Source organism: Mugil cephalus, chromosome 21, assembly GCF_022458985.1.
Source record: "Mugil cephalus isolate CIBA_MC_2020 chromosome 21, CIBA_Mcephalus_1.1, whole genome shotgun sequence".
In the NCBI taxonomy this organism is placed as follows: domain Eukaryota; kingdom Metazoa; phylum Chordata; class Actinopteri; order Mugiliformes; family Mugilidae; genus Mugil; species Mugil cephalus.
The window spans coordinates 20,768,766-20,792,888 of record NC_061790.1 but is presented as its reverse complement, the minus strand read 5'-3'; the positions used below and the strand labels follow the sequence as shown (position 1 = coordinate 20,792,888).

The 24,123-nt window shown below is 40.9% G+C and overlaps 1 protein-coding gene across 3 annotated transcripts; it reads right to left on the bottom strand.

The window, feature by feature from the left end:
• Positions 1-5,201: 5,201 nt before the first annotated feature.
• On the bottom strand, positions 5,202-23,845 carry dse (dermatan sulfate epimerase). Of its 3 annotated transcripts, none has more exons than XM_047574165.1 (6): positions 23,643-23,845; positions 20,218-20,683; positions 16,709-16,962; positions 12,853-13,092; positions 10,315-10,522; positions 5,202-9,147 (listed from the first exon to the last, which is right to left on the bottom strand). In XM_047574165.1, exons 2-6 carry the CDS (start codon positions 20,637-20,639, stop codon positions 7,401-7,403), a joined length of 2,871 nt encoding a protein of 956 aa, XP_047430121.1. In that variant the 5' UTR covers positions 20,640-20,683; positions 23,643-23,845; the 3' UTR covers positions 5,202-7,400. The 3 variants fall into 3 exon arrangements, with proteins under 3 accessions (XP_047430121.1, XP_047430122.1, XP_047430123.1); XM_047574166.1 differs by lacking the exon at positions 23,643-23,845 and adding an exon at positions 23,312-23,592; XM_047574167.1 differs by lacking the exon at positions 23,643-23,845 and having other exon boundaries at positions 20,222-20,361.
• Between the last annotated feature and the right edge of the window lie 278 nt (positions 23,846-24,123).

Sequence of the window (24,123 nt, the reverse complement as noted above, 5' to 3'; positions counted from 1 at the left end):
AATGTACACCAGCGGTCCCCAACCTTTTTTGCACCATGGACCGCTTTAATGTCCATCAATATTTTCACGGACCAGCTTTTAAGGTGTGGTGGATAGACACAGGGCTTTCCACAAGCGCAGCTGACGGCCATATAGCCCACTGCAAAATTAAGTCCAGCCGGTTACTTTAATGACTATTATTTTTATAGCCTCCAAGCTCTAAATATTAATATTCGATTTTAATAAATTTTAATGTTTATCTAACGTTCTGACAATAATGTAAAACGGAACCGCATTCATTTAAGTTGTGATTCGCGCTGCTTGTAACGATAATCACAAATTACTCTGATCACCGGCAACTTCATTGAACAAGAGAGAGAAACTCATCCGTGTGTGTGTGTGTGTGCGCGCTCGCGCGCTCAGCGGCGTCAGTAGTGTGTCGGCGTCGTTGGTGGGGACAGAGATAATGCTTATTTTTTACCACTTTCACCACCCCGGGCGGCTCGCTTTTGGTGTGCGCCCCCCCCCCCCCCCCCCCCTGCACGGAAGAGTGCAGCCAATTGCAGCTAACAACTGTAGCATATGAAGCTACTTGTCACTTTCACACACATCATGTCACTTTCGCATAAATTCTCTTTTGTCTTACAACCAAAAGACATGCATTCATATGTTGACTGTCCTTGCATATAACCACCGAATGCCTGGCCACCTGAGGTCAAACCAGAAACAGAGTGTCCGACCATTCCAGCATTGCTCGCTGTGTTCCTGTGCTATCTACTCACAGGCTCTAATCATCCTGTTCATGCAGCCCAGAGAGTTAAGCGACTTCTGCAATCATTTGGCCAAGACATAGTATATGCAGTTACATGTGGAAAAATCAAGCCTTCTAAGCACATTGTTCTGCCATTCAGTGTCACGTCATTAACAGGCAGTGTGGAGCTGATAAACATCCTCAACCGACTTGGGCAGAGTGTATCCTATTCCCAGATGGCAGAGATTTACATTGCCTTGTGTTTTCAGAAGCTCTCGTCATCAGGGAGAGATATGGCCTTACCAGGTAACATCCATCCAAGAATATTTACAACTTTAGCCTGGGACAATATTGATTGTCTGGAAGAAACCATCCGTGGTGAGGGAACATCTCATAGAGTCAATGGGATTGCTGTGCAAGCAAAGCGAGTTAACCAAGTTCCTGTTCAACCCATGGCCAGTGTTGCCAAAACAAAGAAACGAAGAATTGATGCACCCCTGCCAATGCTGCCAACTTACAATGCCGGACAATGAGTGGGGCCACCACAAAGCAAAAGTACACATGTTGATACTGCTGCCAATACTCATCTTGCCAGAAACAAGAACACCAGTCAGTCAGCAGTTGGACTGGCTTCAACATCCTGACTCGAGGTGACATAATTGTCATCCTTGACAATGTAGGCTACCTGCCTACCATCAATATTCCAGCAACACAAATGTCTACGGTCAATGAAGTGCTCAACCAGTCACTGAGCATCATGCAAGATTTAAGCCTAAAAGAGATTGTCTGTGTATGTGACCAAGCCCTGTATGTGAAGGCTGCTGAGATCACATGGAAACATCACAACAAGTTTCAGAACATCAAGGCTTGGGGTATTCCACACCATCTGCACACTGATGGCAATATTGGAAAATGTTTCCAAGATGCTGGACTCCGAGACCTCAGCATTGACTCTGGTGTGGTTGCAGAAGGCTCAGTTTCCGGTGTTATGGATGGCCGTAAATACAGCAGGGGTGTCCAACTACACAAGCTCCTGTATGAGGCTCTCATGCGACTGACATGGAATGGGTTCCTGTCTTGGTTGGAGGCAACTGACATGAATGACCTGGTTCACCTGGAATAGACGCTGAAAACAACTGACTGTCTTGGGAACAACGTCTCCCAAGACACTTTGAAGGAGGTTCTCGACAGCAGCTCTTGCACATGCATCATGGAACTGTTTGAAGTGTACCGCAAGTTCCTCAGAGATGGAAACGGCAGCCTCTCATCCTTCTGGATGTCCTATTTGGACATCGTTGAAATCTTGTTGGGGCTCATCCGAGCATCTAGAGAGGGAGACTGGATGCTTCACCTGGGAAGTATTCGTGCAATGATCCCCTGGTGTTTTGCATATGATAGAATGAATTATGCACGGTACCTTCCATATTACTACACCCAGATGTGTCAGCTTCCCACCACACACCCAGATGTATACGTGGAGTTCATGAATGGGGGCTTCTCAGTTCAACTGACCTCCACAAATCCTTTTGGTCGAATCCCTGTTGACCAAGCCATAGAAGAAATGGTGAACAAAGACACCCAGACCGCTGGAGGGACAAAGGGCTTCAGCTTGAAGTCAGGAGCTCTGAGTAAATATTATTTAACAGCTGAGTACAGAAGCATGTACCTCAGACAGCTGAGAGACCTGACAGGCCAAAGCATGTCCAAACTATCCCATCCAGATCTACAAGGTCCAAGGATTCAAAAAGATGAGGCAGATGTCCAGTCTCTCATTGATGTTATGGAGAACAACTGGCTCAATCCTTTGTCCCCTGATGAGTCTGATCTGGTTAGCCTGTCCACTGGCTTCTTGGCTCCACCTGATGTAACCAGGGATCTATTGAGAGCTCATGAGATCGGGGAGGAGGCCTACCAGGTTTTTAAGCAAACCAGGTAAGATAAGACCTCCTCTTCAAAATTCTATGACAGGATGACCAAGCAAAGTCTGAAAACATTCTCCAAGGTCAGCAAAAAGACATCTCATGTTATGAAAGGAAAAGATGTGGTTCTTGAGGCAGATAGAAACCTTTTCAGCCACATGATCCTGGTGGCTGAACACAGGAAGGTGAACATGAAAGATGCCCTTGCCCACCCACTGGGTCCTCTGCCATGGCCACTGGCAAATGCTGATGGATCTCTGCGAAAAACAAACAAGGCTGCACTTGCCAGAGAGCTGGAAAAGAATGCGTCTCCTGCTGAGCAGATCCCAACACCATCTACAGCCATCATTGATGGGATGAGCCTGGTCCAAAAACTCAATGGCAACAACAAGACCTTTGCACAGATTGCAAAGTCAACCTTCACCTATGTTCTTCATGAGGGAGCAGAGAGTGAAAGGATTGATGTGTTTTTTGATGTCTACCGCCAGATTTCGATCAAAAACACTGAACGACTAAACCGGGATAGAGATATCACTCTCCAGTACAAGAACCTCACAAGTGGACATCATATACAGCAGTGGAGAACATTCCTTTGCAGTCCCTCAAACAAGACCAGTCTCATCAAGTTTCTGGTAGAAGAGTGGAGACGCCCATGATATAGAGAAATGCTGCATGACAAGGTGTTGTACATGACCTGTGAGGAAACCTGCTACATGATGAGTGTGAGGAAGTATCAGAGCTGTACTCAACACAAGAAGAGGCTGACACTCGCCTACTACATCATGCACTAGATGCAGCAAACACAGGCTCAAAAGCAGTGATACTGTCAGTGCATTTGCTGGTCGAGGGAAGCTGAATGCCCTGAAGATGGCAACAAAGGACACTATCTGCCAAGAGACTTTAGTTCGACTGGGGCAATCATGGGACATTAATGATGATCTGTTTGAAAAAATCGAATTGGTCACCTGCCGCATGTATGCTGCTACAAGCAACACTGGTGAGGTCAACCAACTGCGCTATCAACTTTTCACCACCAAAGGGGAAAAGTTGAGTCCCACCAGTTGCCACCCTGTAGAGACTGCCTCTATATGCATGCTTAACGAGCAAACTACCAAGCAGCAATCTGGAAGTGCTGTCTGCAGGCTGACCCAGTGGTGCCGAGCCCTACTGGACATGGATGGACTGATGATGATGGCAAGCTGGTCATAGATTGAATGCACTCCCCGCCTGCACCAGATGTGGTCTTGGAACTATTGGCATTCAAGTGTGTTCATTCATGCCCAATGCCGAGCTGCACATGCCTGTAAAATGGTCTGACATGCACAAACATGTGCAGGTTACAGACCTGTAGTAACCAAAAACTGCAGGAAGATCCAGAGCCTCATTTTGAAGTAGGGGGGTCAGATGACGAGAGTGACACAGTGTGGTGATGGACTTGGTTTGGGATAGTTATATTATAGTTATGCTGATGTTAATATTGTTCAAATTATTAAAATATTTAAGTTTTTGAATCATATTCTTGTTTCCTATTTTATTGTGATATTACTTATTTATTAGCGTAGATGTTCATTGTGTATTTTAACAAATGTAACCTATAGAGACCACTGTGTGACCCACTGTGTGTATTTTGTAAAAAGAGACTTTGAAAAACTTCAGGCTCACAGTCAATTCTCACAATTGTATAATATGGATATATTATACATTTTCCAAAGTTAATTGGCTGATAGTTAATTGGATGTGCACTGGCCTCAGATGTGCCATTAATCATATCAAATTTGACCTCTCAAGTGACCTTGAATTTGACCTTGTATCTCAAAAATAACCCTGGAAATGAACTTCCCGCCCTTGTAAACATACAAAAAGAGGTATTACATGACCATCTGCGTTGTCAAGATCAAAAGTTAAAAAATGGGTAAAGATGGACTCCGACGCCATCTTGAATTCTCACAATGAAATTATATGGGCATGTTATATATTTTCTGAAACCTTATAGTCAGGTGAATGTTGTGGTACTTGTGTTTTGTGTTTCTGATGTTCCTATGTCCTACAGGAATAAAAGAAAGAACATAGTTTAGGCGTAAAATGTGAAAAAATGTATGCTTTTGATGGTTTGATGAGCTGCAGTGACCTCCATATTTATCAGACAGGTTCACAACTGGGTTTAAATGGAAGCTTAGAAGGTCCCCTTTAAAATGATACCAAACACAATATTATTGAACATTGAGAAAAGTCCTAATCATGAGGGTAAAACAGATTATGCACATGCGTCTAACACACCATTTTCCTTAGGGGGTGGTTAACTTCATGAGCTGATAACCAATATTTAGCTACTCACCTGGAAAGGCTATCATACAAAAAAAATATCTACAGACATATATCTATCCAAAAAATATTGGTAGCCTTCGTCCCTTTGACTGATACCGAATAGTGAAATTTTGGGCTCTGGCCCATGGACTAAATAAGGCTATTGATTCATGCGAGCCTAAAAGGAGGAGGCTGTGTTTGTTGACTTGTAGAGTTATAACAGTAAGTAAATAGAACTATCCACAGTGTAGGATTAAAATATGATATTTTATTATACAGTGCTATTACATTAACGGAGACAACATTAGGGTGTTCTTGAAAAGAAAGAAAAAAAGAAAATGCAACATTTCAAATCTGTCTGGGATTGTTTGTAGAGTAGTAATGTTCGTGAATAAATCAAATCTATTGACCAGCTCTTTAAAATTAAGGAATGCAAGTCATTCTTTTTTGTTGTGTTTCATACATTTGTACAAAGCAGCTCCAGTTTTGCTGTGAGGCGGTGTTGGTGACGGAGCTAATTTAGCGGTGAGCATAGCAATGGAACGTGGTTTGATTCCCAGTCAGTCCAAAGATGTTTACCGAGTTTCTCACTAGATTAAGCATCGGTCTTTCTAGCATCTGTATTTTAGATATAGACTCAGATATCCCACAAAGAGAGTATGTTTTATTGGGATATCTACGTTTGGATGATTCCGATCCAAATCTTACTCTATCAAGGAGTTTATTTCGAAGATAAAATCAGTTATGCCCAGATCCACATCTTAAATCTTGGCTCATCACGACTGTGTACATATGTACAGTATATACATATATTCATCCATTCCACTCATACCTTCTGCACTATTCAACTCAGGGTAGCATCAGCCACTTTATGTATACTATATATTGTCATGCGCTATGTCATGTCCTCCTTCGTATACTTTATATATACAGGATATATTTTTTTTTCTATTTTTATATATTCTGAACGTTTGCACATTTCTTGTTCACATTTTTTGGTTAGCTGCTGCATTGTAGGCCTTGAAGATGGCAATTTCAATCCTGTGTTGTGTTGCACATGTCAGAATTGACAATAAAGTTGACTTGACTTGAAAATAAAGCCAGTCTTTTAAACAGCTCTTTGAAAGGACCTACCTTCAAGAGTCTTAAATCCCATCTCTACCTGTTTGGAAAGTTGTAGAGCTCATGCTAGCTGTACCGACAAATGCATCACTTTTTTTGGAGAAGGATTCATACAGTAGCAGAACGTAACAAACCTCAACGGTTAGAAGAAATACTTGATGACCAAAGAAGACCAAGGAGTTCTGACCGCCATGGACTTTCCTCCATATCTGTGCGCTTCTACCCCACTCAACATTTACAAGGGTGTATGAGGAATGAGAAAACAAAACATAACCAAGGCGAACACATTTTCGTCATTGGCTTGTTAATGCTACAGGTGCAGTAACCCTGTGGCTGCTTTAACCATTTACTTTACCTTTGACCTTGCACATTCAACCACAGCACACAGTGACTGCACACCTATGCAGGTTGTAATTTTATTTACAAATAGTAAAAAAGAGACCAAAAATATATTTGCTTTAACATATATATATTTACAGGCGTCGCTATTAAACTGTGTATAACAGGACAAATCTCAAGTACACATGTGGAGACGGGTTATAGTGGCTAGTCGATCAAGGGCAACAGAACTTCCGAACTCTGCAAAGGAAAAACGCAGACTCCAAAGAGGCTAATTATATTAAAGGAGGCCTGGTTTCATCTCAGATCGTCAAATCCTGTTTGGAATCAGCTGTTTTTCCTGAGTGGGTGTTTGTTTAATAGGTAAATCTTACCAATAACAGGGCCACTGTTAGGAAAACATTCACGGATCTTAAGAACACAGGCATTATTATTACAGCAAAAGTCATAATATAACAATAATAATAATTCAGCATCCTTAAGGCAAATTAGTGATTTTTGACAGTATAAATAAAATGGCCTTGACCTGATATTGATGGAAAAAAATAATCACAATATCATAGAAATAATCTTAAAAAGAAAGATATAAAAATGACAAAAATGACATAATGTCATAATTTTAAGTAATATGGAGTTCTTATTTTGTGAAAAAAATCAGAATATCAAGCTAGAATTCGGAGAATTAAAGTCATGACTTTTCGTGATCATGAAATTATTATATAGAATTAGATTACTCAAATGAAAATGGAATTAAGAAAAGTATACAGCAGTTTTAGGGAAAATGAAAGTTGGATTATAATAAACATGATATAACAAAAATAACGATCTCAATACTACTGAAATAAAAGTGGCATATTCAAAAGCGAAGATAAAATTAAAATAACAAAGTTTGGAAATTATCTCATTTTTCTAAACAGTGGCCCTAATATTGTGTCATTAGACCTGGCTCCACAGTGAGGTCATTTGGCTCTCACTCACTCATGATGTTAGCACTGCGTGTGAGAGCAGGAGGAGTAGAGGTACAACAGGATGAAGCAGTCAATGAGGAGGATGGTGTAGAAACATCTCTGCGTGTGCAAGCTTCGAGCCCTCTGAAAGCGAGTCAGTAGCACAGCCAGCAGTAGAAAGAAGGTGGCAGTATTCAGGATGAGGAACAGCCTTATGTAGGAAGCTGTACTTGGGAAACTCTCGCTCCCTGCTGTGGCCACCATGTGAACTTCTTTAAATTTGCGTCCCTTGACAAAGCCCCCCTTTCTGCTCTTACGGCTGTCTGTATAATCCATGAATGCCCGTGTGTCTGCGTCTCCCTCCTCTGGGCTGTCCTCGTAAGTACGCTTTGAAGTCCTCTGTCTCTCCTTCTTCTCGTTCACCTCAATCTGTGCAAAAATGTCAGGCATGCTCTCAGAAAGCTTCTCCCCAAGGTTCAGCTTTTTTCCCCCTTTACCCTTGCCCTGTTTCTTGGACATAGCAAACATCTTCTCGATAACCTCCTCGGTCTTCTTCTTGTCCGAGAACTGAAGGAGGCGCTCTGCAGTCTTGCGGAAGCTAGCAGAGTTGAGAACCCGTCCCAGGATGTGTCTTTCCATCTGCTGGAAGACGGGCTTGACATGCTGGAGGTTGTCCCCCATCACACTGACATATTCCTCTACTTCCACTGGTGAGCTGTCTACAACAGCTGCTGCTTTCTCGAATACAATCTTTTTGTGGTCCAGAAGCACCATGGCAAACAAAGGCTTGCTGGTCACATCTCCTGTCAGCAGGTAGATGGTGTAGGTGTGGTCCTTGGTAGCCAGATAAATATCCACTCTTTTGTCATCACCACGCAGACTAAAGCTCTGTACATCCACGCCTGGTCCAAAGAAAATGTAGGCCCCTCTGGTGTGAGGGTATCTCAATGGCATTGTGACATTCACATAGTTAGAGCCATTATATGGGTACCCTCGAGGATAATTCCAGTAACCTACCATTCCTTTGTTACTATGGTTTGTATCATCCATCCAGAACATCTTATATTTATCCTCCCCATGTGATACAAATGCTCCATGAACACCATCTACCTTTGTACCCTGGAATGGCAGCTCTGTATTGTGAAAGAAAGCACTCATGGCCCTTGCTGGGCTGTCTGATTCCAAGAGGATGTGGTCCACAAGGAGCAGCAGCTGTGGGTGAAGAAGGAGCAGGTTTCTCTGGAAGCTCCTGATCTTCAGTTCAGGATTATAAGCAGAATGTCCCTCACCTCGAATGAATACCATCCCCTCTCTCTCAATTGCAGCCTCTACTCTACCTTGAGAATCAGCAGCAAGCCCTACCTTGTACTTTAACCACTTTGAGTCGCAGGCTTCCGTAACTTGTCCAGCCCACGGCTTGAAGCAACTCCCTGAGAAGGTCGGGCTAAATAACACCGCATTGTTCAACAAAGTGTATTTGGGTCCATACAGTGCCTCAGTTATGAATGGGATGCCATTGGGCGCAAAGGTGAAAGTGTTCTGATCAGGGTGTTCATGGCCAGCATTGAAGTTCCTCCACCCTTTAATCCACTCTTTGTACTTATTCCTATGAACAATGTCAAAGATGGCACGTCCCCCCAGCTTCCCCGACTTGAAGGAGAGAAAGGAGCAATTGGTGTTTGCAGGTAAAGCACTGCCATATGTGACTACGCCCCAGTCCTCGAAATAGTGCAGTTGTGGTGTTCCAAAATCTGAGGGGGGTTTCGGGATCAAGCCCGGGTCATACCTGCAGAACAATCAGAAGAGAGATATCTGTTGGAGGAAATCCTAGTATACACAAAAAATGTACCTATACCCTGATGCCTAATTCACAAATCTTCTTTAACAATGCAAGGCTTGGACCACAAATGTTTTTTTCAAAGTTATACATGCCATATTTAACCCATTAACACAAAGTGATCTCAACAGTGACTGGCTGAAGATGGTACAGTAAAGGGAGATGCTGCTTTCAAGGTTCCCACTCTTTTTAAGAAAGAATAATCTTAGACAGTTCCTGTGACATAAGAATAGTATTACCAATGACACACACAGTCTTGACTACATGTTGTTGTATGTGAAAGTAGTCTTTAAAACATGGTCTGTGAACATTTTAGAGACTGTGAATCTTCACTGCGTACCAACTAACTAGCAGCCACAGACTGGCAGTTAACTTCAGCTACGAGAGGAGCAATGTGTCCTGCAGCAGACAGTCTCAACACCATGGAGTCATTCTGAGATTACATTCTGAGACTGACAACACTGAGACCTATCCAGGTCACCATCCTAGGTCACCCTAGTGAGGATAAGTGGTAGTAGAAGATGAGACGAGATGTTTCTGTCTGTTTAATGTACTTTGTATGCAACAGTGGTATTATTTTTAAATACATACTACGTTTACAGTGTGAGCTAATCTGTGGCTTTGCAATTAGAGAGCAACAACTTAAAATCCTTTTTTTATTGACCATTTTACTATTGCAACAAATATAGGTAGCCATTTTTGTGAAAACAATTTCAATGCCATTTTTCATACTTCATCAGATTAGGATTAGAAAAGAACATGCACAAGATTAACAGGGAGAACGAACACATTATTTGAGTACAGTTTTCAGATTTTGTTTATGACTAGCTGTTTGACATGAACTGTGTTGACTTTTGTGTGGGGGTCATTTTTCTTAAACATTACAAACTAAGTTTAAAGCCTCAACTAGAATTACTTTAATTTATAAGTAACAGAATGTAGAAGAAAAAACTGAATTGGTTGCTCAGTATATTCATTCATGTTCAGACTCAGAGGTTAAGTCACAACATATATAAGATGTACACAGGCACAGCTTCTATTACTTATGCAAATACATATTATGCAAGATAGTCATTGTCTAATCATGATTTCTTATAAAGAAATTAAGCAGCTTACCAGATGAACTCAGTGTGGAGAGTACACCATCGCTGGCCCTTTCCAGCCTGCCCTGGTCCTTCGCTCACCCTGTTTTTATGAATCAGATCCGCCAGCCAGTTTCCACTGCCATTACGCAATACATAGCGGTCTAAAAAGACCAGCTGGCTCTCAGGACCGTAGAACCAGTTGTAATTGGAATCTGCAATGGCTACAGTGCGTTGAAAACCTGGTGATATGTGAAAACACAGAGAGGACAACTTCAGTGGTGACTATAACGCAGAAATGATTAATTCACTGTAAATAATGGGAAAATGTGACAGAGTTTCTAAAAGTAGAATGGGTGGTAGAGCCTTCAGCTATCAGGCTCCTCTCCTGTGGAACCAGCTCCCAGGGGGACGATGCACTGAGGACATGTCCTCTACTTTCTCTTCGCTGGCACCAAGCTTCAGTCCTCTAATCTCTTATAATTTATTTTCTATTACTAACCGCTGTGTCTCCCTCTTTCCCCTCCCCTCCCCTTCATCTTGTTGTGAGGGTCTCTGGTCTGGAGTGCTGTATATCTGACCTGTAAAGCTCCATAAACTACATCTGCTGTTGTGGTCTTATTGACCTGCCCCAGTCTTCATGTCCTCCTCCAGTTGTCCACTCCTACCTAGATGAACAATTCACCAACCTGCCCATGATTCCTCTTATACTCACAAACTGTCACAGATCATCAGTTATGTGGTATATTATTAGATTCTACATGTTTCCATGATATATGTATCTATGATAGAAGTTTGTTTATCTTGTTTCTCCTGTTTTTCTTTTCTCTCTATCTTCTCTGTTTCTACCCAGCTGGCCTTCAGCAGATGGGTCCCTCTATATGAGCTGGGTTCTGCTCAAGGTTTTTTCCTGTTAAAAGGGAGTTTTTCCTGCCACTGTCGTCCTCAGGCTGCTCTGGAGGTTTCAAGACAATTTTTGTAAATCATCTTGAGACACTTTGTTTTGTTATTGACACTATATATATAAAATTGAATTTAATTAAATTTTCAGTCCCTCCAAAATAGTACATATTTTATCTGATTAGAGGGCTTATGTTTCAGCTGACATACAAAAAACATACATCCACTGCTTTCAGTTAGTTAAATCAACATTGGCTCAAGGTGTTTATGGTGTTGAAGGACGTTGGTATCTTCAAAGGAGTGTCCTTTGTCCTTCAGGTGGAGGTGGACTGCTGAGTTGTTCCCTGATGAGCTGGCTCTCCTGTGTTGGGCCATGCGTTTGTGGATGGAAGTCTGTACATTCCTCACTACACTGAACAGCATACACTACATTACTCTGTTTTTGTCTGGGTGTTTTGTCTTTGAGGTAGACCAGTCTCTGTCTTAGTGTGTTGCCAGGTTTGAAATAAACTGGGATGTGGTGTTTTCCAAAAATTCTCCTCAGTTTCTCTGATATATATCTGCCCCTCCTTGTTCTTGCCCTCCTGTCTTGTGGGTACAGTCTGTGCTCGGTGCTGGAGGGTTTTGATCACTCCTAGTTTGTGTCCCAGAGGATGGTGTGAGTCAAATAACAAGTGTTGATCTGTGCGCATGGGTTTTCTATATACTTGTATGTTGAGGCTTCGGTCTTCTTCAACATGCACCAAACAGTCCAAAAAGGCCAGGCTATCCCTGCTGATGTCTTCCCTGGTGAACGTGATGTTGCTGTCCACTGCATTGATGTTTTTTGTGAAGGATTCCACCCCTCTGTCTTGATTTTAACCCAGGTGTCGTCCACATATCTGTACCAGTGGGTGGGAGTGGAACCTGCAAAGGTGTCCAGAGCTCTGGTCTCTACTTCCTCCATGTAGAGATTGGCCACGATCGGTGACACTGGGGACCCCATCGCACAGCCGTGTTTCTGTCTGTAGAAACCTCCATTGAACTCAAAGTAGGTGGTGGTCAGGCACAGGTCGAGTAACACACAGACTTATTCTGGGGAGAGGTTGGTTCTTGAGGAACCTATTTAGAAAAATATCTAAATAGTTTGCTTTCTGTTAATTGTGAACACATGTTACGATTCCACAGTCAGTGAGAGACAGCAGTCATCCAGGCAGACTTGCGTTGGAGTCTGATGAGAGGAGAAAGCTGCTACTGTGACTCTGAAGGTCTCCTGACTGATGTAATTAAAGGAGCTTTGTGGGTTTCACAATACTGTCCCTTGCTAAAGCCTCACCAAAGACCCTGCTCCCTCATTGTTGCACCCCACTACATTAGTTCAAATGTCCAAGGCACATAACACATCCTTACAGGCCTTAGTACAGTTTAGAAAGACAGCCAGGAAGGTAAAAATTACACGAAGGGATATCCAATATAGCTCAGGGTAGACGGTACTCTTTTATATGGCAGTCTGTGGGTATTTGGCCTTTGGCAAAGAGCACTGCAGTAGAGACTAGCAGGATGTTCAGCCATTGAGGTAAACACTTCCTCGTGCATTGCTGACATTGCTGCATTTGGTTGCCTAAATTTATAATTCCTTTAACAGTGTAACATACAAAATTTCCAGCTGGTAAACAAATGTCACAGTATTTACCAGGCAGGATGGTCCTGTACAAGAATGCGAAGTGTTTAAGAAGCCAGGGGTGGTCGAAGTGGCTAATGGCAAAGTGGCGCTGCACCAGGAACATGTACTGGAACAGAGAGCGTGTGGTGTAAGTCCCATAGGCGACTCCTTCATACAAAGTGCCATCTGTCACATCCTGCAGAAGGATCATGGACTTCTCCATGATGGACAGGACCTGCTTGGTCCACAGGTAGGCCTCCTGGAGGTAACCTGGAACACAGTGTCACAGAGTCTGAGATCACCAGTAAATACTGGATAATAAAATAGGTAGAATAACAAACATAGCCTATATCAATAGAAAATGTAACTATTCACATGCTGGTCTTGGTACAGAGACAGTGGCCAAATGAGCATTTTGCAATGGAGACCTATCCAAATGCTGCAGACAGTGATATTTGTACTGGTGTTTGAAATAGATATGTTGTGAGACTGCACACACTGGAAACAAAAGCTTTACCACAAAATGTTAAGTCATCTATTTATTTTTTGCGTGTCTTCTCCTTTAAACAAAACACTTTTTTTGTATGTCTGTTTGTACCACTATCACTACATTATCTTATTCATCATCTAGGCCAGAGAAGCCTGAGAAATCTCTACTCTAGTATGTATACATTAAATCAGATTCTGGGTAACTTGCACATTCAAAAGTATAAGCTCAAGAAAACAGGAACAACTGCAAATGGTAAATGTAAAACATAAGTGTTAAATGACAGACTTCTACAGAGATCACATGGGCAATCAAATAGTTAGCTTAATGGGAACATGACAAGAGCCTGTACAATACAATAACCTGCAACTGCTGCTTTAGAAAACACGAGAGAGTGTGTTCTATCACTAAGGAATACATTAAATACATAATTATAGCTAACAACACTTTCTTAGTGTGTTACTTAAAGAAACTGTCCACACACAACATAGCCACAGCTCAATGGAAAGCATTACCACTATGAAACAGTGCTCCATGTATCCTCTCTCTCACCTCTCTCTCTCGCTCACTCGCTCGCGCACGCACACACACACACAGAGTTTACAAGTGACCGCATAAACACTCAGCCACAGTTCACTGAGGAATTGCAGGGCAGTAAGCTGGCTCTGGCTGACACCCGCCCTGGCTCCACCTAAAGGAGCTGTCCCCAACAGTGTTTGGTCTGGGCTTGGGCACTGCTGACCTTGAACAGAGCAGGTATTTACGACCAAACAGGAGCTCTGGATACACACAAAGCCCACATCTACACAAAGAGAACTTCATCTGTGCTCACGAAGTCCTTCTGTCCCAGTCCTTCTACAGTCACAGTAACTATCTTACACAAATACAGTTTTGTTAGAATATACAGTGTATCATAATTGCAGCCACAGATGGTTCAGGGTGCCCATGCTGACCTGTGTCTACCATCGACAGTACCAACAATGGGCAAGTTGGCATCAAACTGCACCACGAGAGACACCACCAATGGAAGAAGGTGGCCTGGTCTGAGGAATCATGTTTTCTTTTTCCAGAAGCATACAAAACAAAACAACAGGACCAACAGAGACTATTTTTACTTTACCATTCACAACACTTTGCTAGCACTATACTACATTCACTACATCAGAGCACAAAATAATGACAAAAAGTAACTTATTCCCAAACTGCCTGCAAATGGGTAAAAGCCTCGGTCACTCAACTGGTGATAAAGAAGAATCTGCAATATTCCTGGAATACTGTTATTTCCAGTAAGTGTTTAGTGTAATATTTCAAATTATTCATGGACATCTTGACAGAATCATATTTGAAGAAATGTCATCCTTTCAACAAGATGGTAAAATAAACAAATTGATAAAACATTAACTAATTTCAAATAGATCACTTGTTAGCAATCTATTAAAAGGCTATTTTCTCATGTTAGTTGAGTGAAACTATTACCTTTGCATGAGGTCTCTTGAAAAGCACACTTTCAACAAATAAAATATGTCACAAACAAAACACTCAAGCACTGACTCCAAACAATTCTTTTCCTAGGTAAGACACTGCTAAGACACAGCTGGAGCAAATTCATATTTCCTGAGCTCGACACAAAATGAAAGGAAGAAACAGGGTCTCCACCAAGATTTCACAGAATTGTGCACATGCCCTGTCGTGCCCACCCAAAAAGCAACCACTGAGAACACAGTGGTTCTTAGCAATGTAGCTGCCCTTTAGTTCACATCAGGACCAGATTTATTGAATCAGACATTTTATACCATATTGGCAGGAAAACTGAGGAAAAATGAACAGCGCCAGCGCTGGTTTCAGGCCGTCAGAGTTTACTGCACTTTAACCAGATACAAAACGACCAGTACGAGGTAAAACTCAACAGGTTACATATCACAGACTCTTATCATGCCCCAGGTGTGCTTTTTCGAGTATTAAAACAGTCGGTGGGGACAATGTTCCTGACCTGCAGTATCCAGACATATAGAACTATCTCATTAACTTTCCTTCGTCCTACTCTGGAGTCAGTGAAAGCAAATGATGCACATCTGAGTTTGTGGGCTAAAACAACGTAATGTAATGAGCTAATCACTGTGCTAAATAGTCTGCCAATCTTTAATGACACTAACATAGTTTAAATTAATGTCTAAATGCACCACAACATACACAAAATTCTTCCTTTATTTTTATTTAGAATTTCCTTCTCATATGAGTAGTTTTAGTGCTGAATGAGCATCATCCCTTTGTTATCCATGTTATAACATTAGTCTAACTTGCTTTTATCAAAAGAAATCTGTTGGACATTGTGTTAAAACTATGCTAAAAGATTCAGAGAAATCTGTTTCTTGAGGGACCTGACCATTTTCTGCTTCTTGTGTGTTTTATGGCGTAATCTTTGAGAATCCTATAAAATGAACTTTGCTAGTCACCAGCTATTCTGGCATAACAGCCCCAGGTTTATTAGTTAGTTGCTCGCAGTTGTCAACTGAATAGTTATTAGATGACTGTGATTTAGCCATTCGAAAACAATCATTTTGTTCTCCATTTTTGGGAATTCACAGGTCCATCAATGATAGTGAGCCATCATGGCCCAGATGCAGCAAAACAGACCCAAATAAGGACATTACCTCTATGTTTCACAGACAAAATGAGGTTCCAATGCTGGAATGCAGAGTTGTTTTGTCCCCAAACATGACACCTCTCATTTTAAACAAACAACTCTACTTTGGACTCATCTGTCCACAAAACATTTTCCCACATGATCTTCTGGCTGTTACATATGATGTTTAGAAAACTGCAGACCACTCCTGTGGAGGGTAACAGTTTTAATCTCCTCCATTTGTTACCAATGTCTGCCACTCTCACAATTATCTGAATTAGAATTCTGGTGCTGTAGTTGTACACCAGACCTTAAATTTCAAAAATGTCTTTTTCTTTTTACAGTAAAGCCTTTCTTAGTAAATCCTCTGAATCAGGCTTCAGACCAAGTGAGATTCAAACCTTTCCAGTGGAATCCAGACAATGAAACTTCTTGAGTTGAGTTGCATTTCGTTACTTTGCAGGTTTTAACTTTTATACATTAAACTATTTTCACATGAATGTGGAATAAGTTTTATGTTGGAGCTGATAAAAAAAAAATCATATTTTAACCATTAAAACCTAACCTAGTTGTTTGTGATTTATAAAAAGCTTTACGAAACACGTTCTGTCAAATTTTATAAACATTCCAGGCTAGCATTCAAAAGCTGCCAATACCTGCAATGAGGTCGCACTCTGGACATACTGGCTGTAGACACTATTATTGACCACCTCCTTTGCAGTCAAGAAGACAAAGACACCTAAGCAATAAAAAGACAATAATCATCACACTCTTACCTTGGGTCATATAAACCAGACTTCCTGTAAGCAGAGCCACACAGTTAGTAGGCTGGTGGTTGTGCAGGTACTGAAACCCCCAGCCTCGGACATAGGATTTCTCGTACATCAGACGTGACGCGTTGCCAATCACCTGAAGGAAACGTTCCTGTTGGCCCTTGTTCAAGTACTCATACAGGAAATCGTAAGCGGTGGCAAACCCAACCAGAGAGTGGGCCAGAGGAACTTCATCCCACGGGGCATCTTTGACCAGCCTACAATAAGAGACAACAACATAAAGCTGAGGGTAAGGCATCAGACACATGTGGAGCACATGGATAAAAACAAAAATTCAGTAGTAAGCAAGTGTGAAGTTTCCACTCTTTACAATAAAGCCCTCGCAAAGGGCTTGTCAAGAACAAGAAGCCTTGCTTTTGCTTTTTAATTAACATTAACACGGCTGTAAAATCCCTACTCACTTTGAAAGCAAAAATAAAGATGGTAAGTAGCAATTTACAGCACCTTCACAGCTGCAGTAATAAAACACATATAAAGAGACATTAAGAGTATGGGTAGATTGTGCTCTGATCAGCAGACTAAAAGCTCTAAGACTGCTGACTTGTGAATCTATGAAAGTGTTGGTGTTAAAAAGTTGAAGTTTTGTAATCAGTAAAGAGAATACAACATAGACGTAGGACTAAGTTTAATAGTGGAGTTGCGATCTAAAGAACACTATTCATCTCACATCTTTCTGCTGTTGATTAGACCACTCAGTCAAAGGAGTTCATGAAACACTGAAATCTGTTCTCATTGTAAGATGAGTCTGTATCTAAGACACAAGGTGAAATCTCAATGTCATTACTTATTTGCTAGACATCGATAAAGGCAAATTCTGGTACTTTGATTCTGATGTATCGCTAATTCTACCGGTCATTTTAAATTTGTACAGATAAACAAGGATCATAAGAGGCTGCAGGATCTCCAACAGCTTTCCAAAAAAAACATGATTTTTTACAGGAAACATTTCAGGTGTTTTTGTCGAAGTCTGATATTAAGTAAATATGGAGAGTACTCTGGAACTGACATTTTGACTAATCCTGTATTATTTATCTTTGAACACCAGTTTCTTTACACCTGGCAGGCTGACATTCCTTGCAGTATTACTGTAATCTTGGTAAACTTAAAGAAACTTTTTTTTATTTCCTCATTCCAGTTGACTAGCTTGTGTGTGTTGCCTACAAAAATTTGATGAAGTGCTAATTTGCTAACTGCAGCAAAAGAGAGTGGAAGAATCACTACTCTGTAATCTATGCTCAGAAAAGAAAGGGAGCTAACAAAGAAAGGAGTGTAAAAACAAAACACAAACCTAACATTATAGCTACATAAAATAGGCACATGACTGTAAGTCTGCTTATGTACCTCTTCAAAGTCCAACCTTACACTCATGCAGTTTTAATTTTTGATGGGATACCTATACTTTGACTTGTTGACATCAATTAGGCATATGAACAATCCAACAGTGTCATTCAAAAATGTGCTTCTCTAATCCAATAATTTGAGTTTGTATGAGAGCACAAGATATTAAAACAAAAGCTGTTGATTCTCTTTGACGCAAAGCTCCCTACTGGAGATGTTGAGACAGACTGTGCTGTAGAACTGAATCGGATGTCTCTGATTTTCAGGTCAAATTTCTTCTGGACCAGAACTTAGTTTTGGTTTCACTTCAGCTCTGTATAGACCACAACCACAGAAGTTTTAAAGTAATCACACACATGACAGAATATGGCTTATCAGTGGTATTCTGTTAAGCTGTTAATACATACCTTCTACATGTTAAGTGGCAGTTGAGATTTATTTGAAAACCACAAAAATGATGCCAAGTCATTGTTGGACTGTATATAAAATGATGCCAGAGCACACATATACTTCTGTATGTTTGTTCAGGCTGTGTTTTCTTGTTTAAAGAGACAGGCACCAATCTGCTGCAAAGTGCAAGCTTTCCACTGGAACATAGTTCCCAGAGTTGTTGCAAACATAATTGAAGGCCATGAATACCACAGCTGACTGATTTCTGGGGCCACTCTCCAGAAGCCCTAAGAGGTTCAGTGACCATAATAAAAGTGCGGCCAAGGAGAAAACTCACAGTGTGCTCTGCAGACATGAAAACACATGCTCAGTGGCTTTTTGTCTCTGCACTGAGGCACAGATACTAATATCGTGATAAATGCCCTGCAACTTTTACTAATGTCTCACCATCTAGAACCCCCTCAAACGACTGACCACGTGCTCAGTGGCTGGTGGAAACACAGCAGCCATGCAGCAAAATCAGAAGGCCTTTCACATGAAGGAGAAATGCAAAAAAGCAGAGTTCATTTGTTAATTTGCACTCAGTTCATCACTCATCTGATCTCCTGCACTTGCTCGGATCAATAAATGTAGGCTTATTTACCTTTAAAATATATTATTTTATTTTTAATCACATGGGATATTTTTATGGGGTATTTTTGCTAAATGCTGAAAAGCATAGTTATGTTTTGCAATACTGTTATGTTTTTTTCCCTCATATTGCCTGTGTATTGTCTATGAACAGGGTAATTGACTATTGTCTATTTTCCACAGGGTAATTGAGTTGAATAGAAGGACTTAGCAGAATCGTTGGTTTTTCAAAATTTTAAATGTTCAGAGTCTTGTTTTATTTTCCTTCTCAATCTTGCAGAACCTTGTTAATAATTTGAAAAAGTGCACCCTCCAAGTACAGCGACTTCCTAATAAATGTGCAATTTTTGTGTACCAATATACCTAGATATTTACAAGTACTAACTTAGCAATGTTATTGTTCTAAATTACTTTTCTGGATAACTCTTGAACAATTCAAAAATAGGCAAACAAGTCTGAGACACACAAAATGTCTCAATGCCACCAGAGGTAAAAAGAGTTTAAAGAGAGAAAATACCACAGACCTTTACAGCTCAAATGCTTTAACACCTTTTGAAAACTGTCATCAAATAAGGCCATGGTTGTAACTATCTGCACAAATGATCACGCATGTGGGATTTTTCAAAAAAGAGCAGATCCTTTGTAGGGCAGCCTCTTCACTACCGTTTTTTTTTTATCTCATTTGACCCTAAAGTGCAGACATGCAAATCTTGAGCATAAGTCTCAATTCACACCTGAACTACTCAGCCCACATCTGAACATTTCATTTCCTTTCACAAGGGCTGTGAGTGAGAGGAGGCATGTTCAACAAACAGCTGTTAAACATATTTCCTAAACTAGACCTATCAGAGCACAATGCATCCTTACCAGAGTTCTGCCCACAGAGAAATATGAGAACACTATGGAGATGGAACTGGACAGAGCATCTTAAAGGAGGATTTGATATCAACTAAAGTTGATTAAAACAGAGTGAATGAGATATCAGATACCATCTGCAAAATCTGAAAATATTTCTAGTTTGCCAAGTAAAAATAAAAACTATGATTAGATGAAAAGAAATAAAGAGATTCAATAATAAAAGACAGAAAAACTACCAACTAGGCTGAGCCGCCATCCTCTCCATGTAGTCCTTGGCCAGGTCAAGAGCTCCAGCTCTGTGTGGGTATAGAAGGCAGAACATGGACAGCACACCAAGGTTGTTTCCATAAACCTCATTCCAGCGGGCGCTGAACTCAGCGGGGCTCCACGGGGGTAGGTACTCATCTGGGTGCTCCAGCATGGTTTCCCCAGCTTCACGGATCCTCCTTGCCATCTCACGGTGAGTCCCTGCGGCAGCATACTGCAGCTCCTCTACATCCCCGCGACTGAAGTACAGCATGGGATGGCCGTCGTAGTTGCCTCCCATGAAGGAGATTCCTCCGCTATGGTCCACTTCCAATTCAGCTGCTGGAGCAAGGAGGGGCCAGAGCAGACTTATGAAAAAGACTGTGGGGGCCCCACGGGTGTAGGTTCTCATCGTGTCATCAGAGAGAGGACTGTGGCATTGCCGAATGAGCTCAGCTGAGAGAGAGAAGTGAGGAAAAAAGGATTTGAGAAAGTCAGCCCATATTCTACAGTCTTCACTTACAAAAGCCCTACATTCCTTGAATAATTAGATACAGCTGTAGGCCTGATGATGCAGGCTTTCCATACTGATGCAGGCCATCACTGCACAGCACTGTTAAGAATGGATTGGTGCTAATATATCAGTAATGAAGTGAATTATATTTATAAATCAACTTTTTAGAGTAGATGTCACAAAACTTGAAATTCAAATAACAGATGTGATGAAATTCAATGATACACTACCTCCATAAATCCTTAACTTACAAATCTAAAGGTTTTACACCACTGCACTGTTATCAGACAACTGTCGCCATATACACCCAGATGGCCAGACAAGCTAGCCTGGAGGTCATAAACAGACCATTTCTGCAGTAACTTTACTCTGGTCTGCTGAAACAAGCTCTACGCCAAACTGCCCCACTTAAAAGAGAAGTATGAGTTGGCCTAACATCTCTGTCCTGAACATGAGAGTAAATTCCACGACCTAAGTGGAGCTTGCCAAAAGCATTCAGCACTAATTTAAATGACATCTAGACTGGAGTGTGCTCTAACAAGATGTACAGTTTGTGTTGCAATCAATAAAAAAGAAAAAAACCTTAAGCTCCTAAAGTTAATTTTGACAGTTGTGATGCCTCACATTCGTCTGTGCTGTACATGAGCACTGATGACTCATCGCCAAGAACACATGCTCAACTATGAACCAATTTATAACAGCAAAGCTGTAACTAAGAGAGCACCTCTATTTAGAAAGGACCCCACGGAAGCCTCGGTTGGACTGGTCTAAAATAATGTGTTGCAGGCTACTTCATCCATTCATTGAACAGTATTTTGATAAGTACTTATACTAGGTCTGTGCCATATAGTAGTGACCCAGCGTAGAAGAATACACTAAAGCATCATTGAAATGTATACTTAAAAGTCCCTACAAGTTAAGACTATAGTTTTTATCTAGTTTTTATCTTATGTCTTATGAAGTCTCTGATGAATTCCTCACTTTCTATTCTTATAAGATCATTTCAAATTTGATTTTGGTTATATTTATAGTTAGTGTTTTCTGTAAATCACCTTGCACCCAAAGAATCTGCAATCACAAGCAAGCAACTGTTTTGCTAGAAGAAGAAAACTTTCCATTCAGGTAAAGTTTGCTGCTTTTAAATGCACTGACCTGCTACTCCCTTTTCTGCTAAACACCACAGCCAATCAAATATTTGTTACACGTGCTATTAATTTCCAAATTAATTCATGAATCTAGAACGCAAAAAACAGATTGCAGGATAACTGGTTATAGACAGAGCCCTGTAATGAAGGTGTAACTGTGTCAAAGCGTTCTCTGCAATACCAGGAATCAAATACCAACAGAGAAGTGCAAAGCCCCTTACAGGGCTGCGCTTTAAACTTAAAGGAAGAGCCACTCCTCACGTATCTTCTTGAGCAGACTTTGCCTTTTTTAATCTCTATTTGACCGAGTGAAGTTAACAATTCAGATTAAATTTCTCTTTTGCAACAGTGAACTGGTTGAGAAATCAGCAAGTTGCTAATTTAGCAACTTGCTGATTTCTCAACCAGTTCTTAGCAATGATTTCTCAACCAGTTCTTAGCAAGTTATTAATTTAGCAACTTGCTGATTTCTCAACCAGTTCTTAGCAAGTTGCTAAGAATTTAGCAACTTGCAAAAAAAAACAGCAATTTGTATGCAATGAGATTGTTTGTTCTCTTATTTCAACGGTAAAATCACTTCAGACCAATCATTTATAAACATACATATAACAAAAAAGGGCAGCTGGACATGACTTAATAATAAGGAAGTGTATGGTTATTCACCTATTATGTGCACATCTAAAAAAGTATTCAAGTATTCAAACAGTAATATACCTAGCATGTCTTCAAAAGATGTCTGTAAAATATATACTCCTCCAGTGTAGCTAATAAACGTCGAGTTCCTCCAAAAACTTACTAATCTTACAATTACTTCAGGATCATGAATACTTTTATTTCTCTTCTGGTTCTTGTCAGCATCCTACAGAGACCTCTTACTTTTCTGTGATTAATGGCTATTGTCTACTCTTTTTTGCTCTCCAGACGGTTATTTAAGGTATCTAACAGCTATTTCTGTCAACTGTTAAGTCAAACTATAGTTAAACAATGATTTATTATTGTTTATTATCTACACCACATATGCAGTAACATATGAATATTAGGACCCCTGTAACTCCTGTTTACACTCAACCTGTTTGCAGTGTATCCATTTTATTCATACAATCATGCTTACATTCTATGTGGAGCGTTGGGAAAGTTTATAGCACAGTTTTTGTGTATATTGTGTATTGTTCCATTTTTGTAGTTGCTGTTCTTCATAAGTGCAACTCGCATGTTTTTTCTTTTTTTTCTTTTTGTACTTGGGGACAAACAAAGTTTTTTGAATATGAATCTGAAACTCAGGTTTGGCCATTAGCTTGGCCTAAACTAGCTAATTCTAGAAGTCTCGAACTCTAAATAAAATGTATCTCAGAGAAATAGTTCCGACTACTAATAATGGGACATTGTCCCACAGTTCCGCGAAGGAAAAAGAGAGGAGGGTTTTACCGTTAAACCACCAGAAACAGTTGAAACTGCAGCTGCCCACTCCCTCCGCGGAGACCGCTGCGTCTTTTCCTTCACGCCAGTGAGATGCTATCTTTCTAACTTTTTCAAACTTCAAGCTAACTTCTCAACCACGATGTCTCTGTCTCATTAATAAGTTCCAAAGTCACGTGATAATGACTTGTCTAGGTCAAGGAGGAAACTCTCTCCGCCACGACACTACCAGAAATATCACGCACCGATGATATTGATAATCCAAATCCGCGCACAAATGTAGCCTTGTTCCTATCGACCATGAAAAGACGTCGGGTGAACAGTGAAGGGATTTTTTTACCTGTCAGAAGCGCTGCTCACGAATTCCTAGTTCCGTCCGGTGGCCATCTCTTCTTGAAACAACAGTGATTTTAAAAATGTTACCAATGTGATTGAAGGTGTTCGATAGTGTTATTTTTAAGGACTAAGAAAGAAAGTTAGAATGCGGAGGGAGGTATGCGAGAGTGCGGAGCGAGCGTCATGTTAGCTAGTGAGGAGGGGCGGCAGGGGAGAGAGGCTTAAAGGGGACCTAATGAATTAAGGGTCTGCACTCCTCCCCCTTAGCAAGGCTAACAGGTAGAGAAAAAAGCTCTCAACTAAAGACGATAAAGGAGACAGTGTGGTAACGAAGTCTACTTGTTACATCACCTTATGTGCATTGGTCCTCACACTGCATCATTACTCTTCTAGCATCAGTATTTAACATTTGGCTTAATACAGAGTGTGGCCTGAAAAAGCTCTCTTGCTAGCATTAGTGTGAAGCTGATGTGATGCAATTCTTG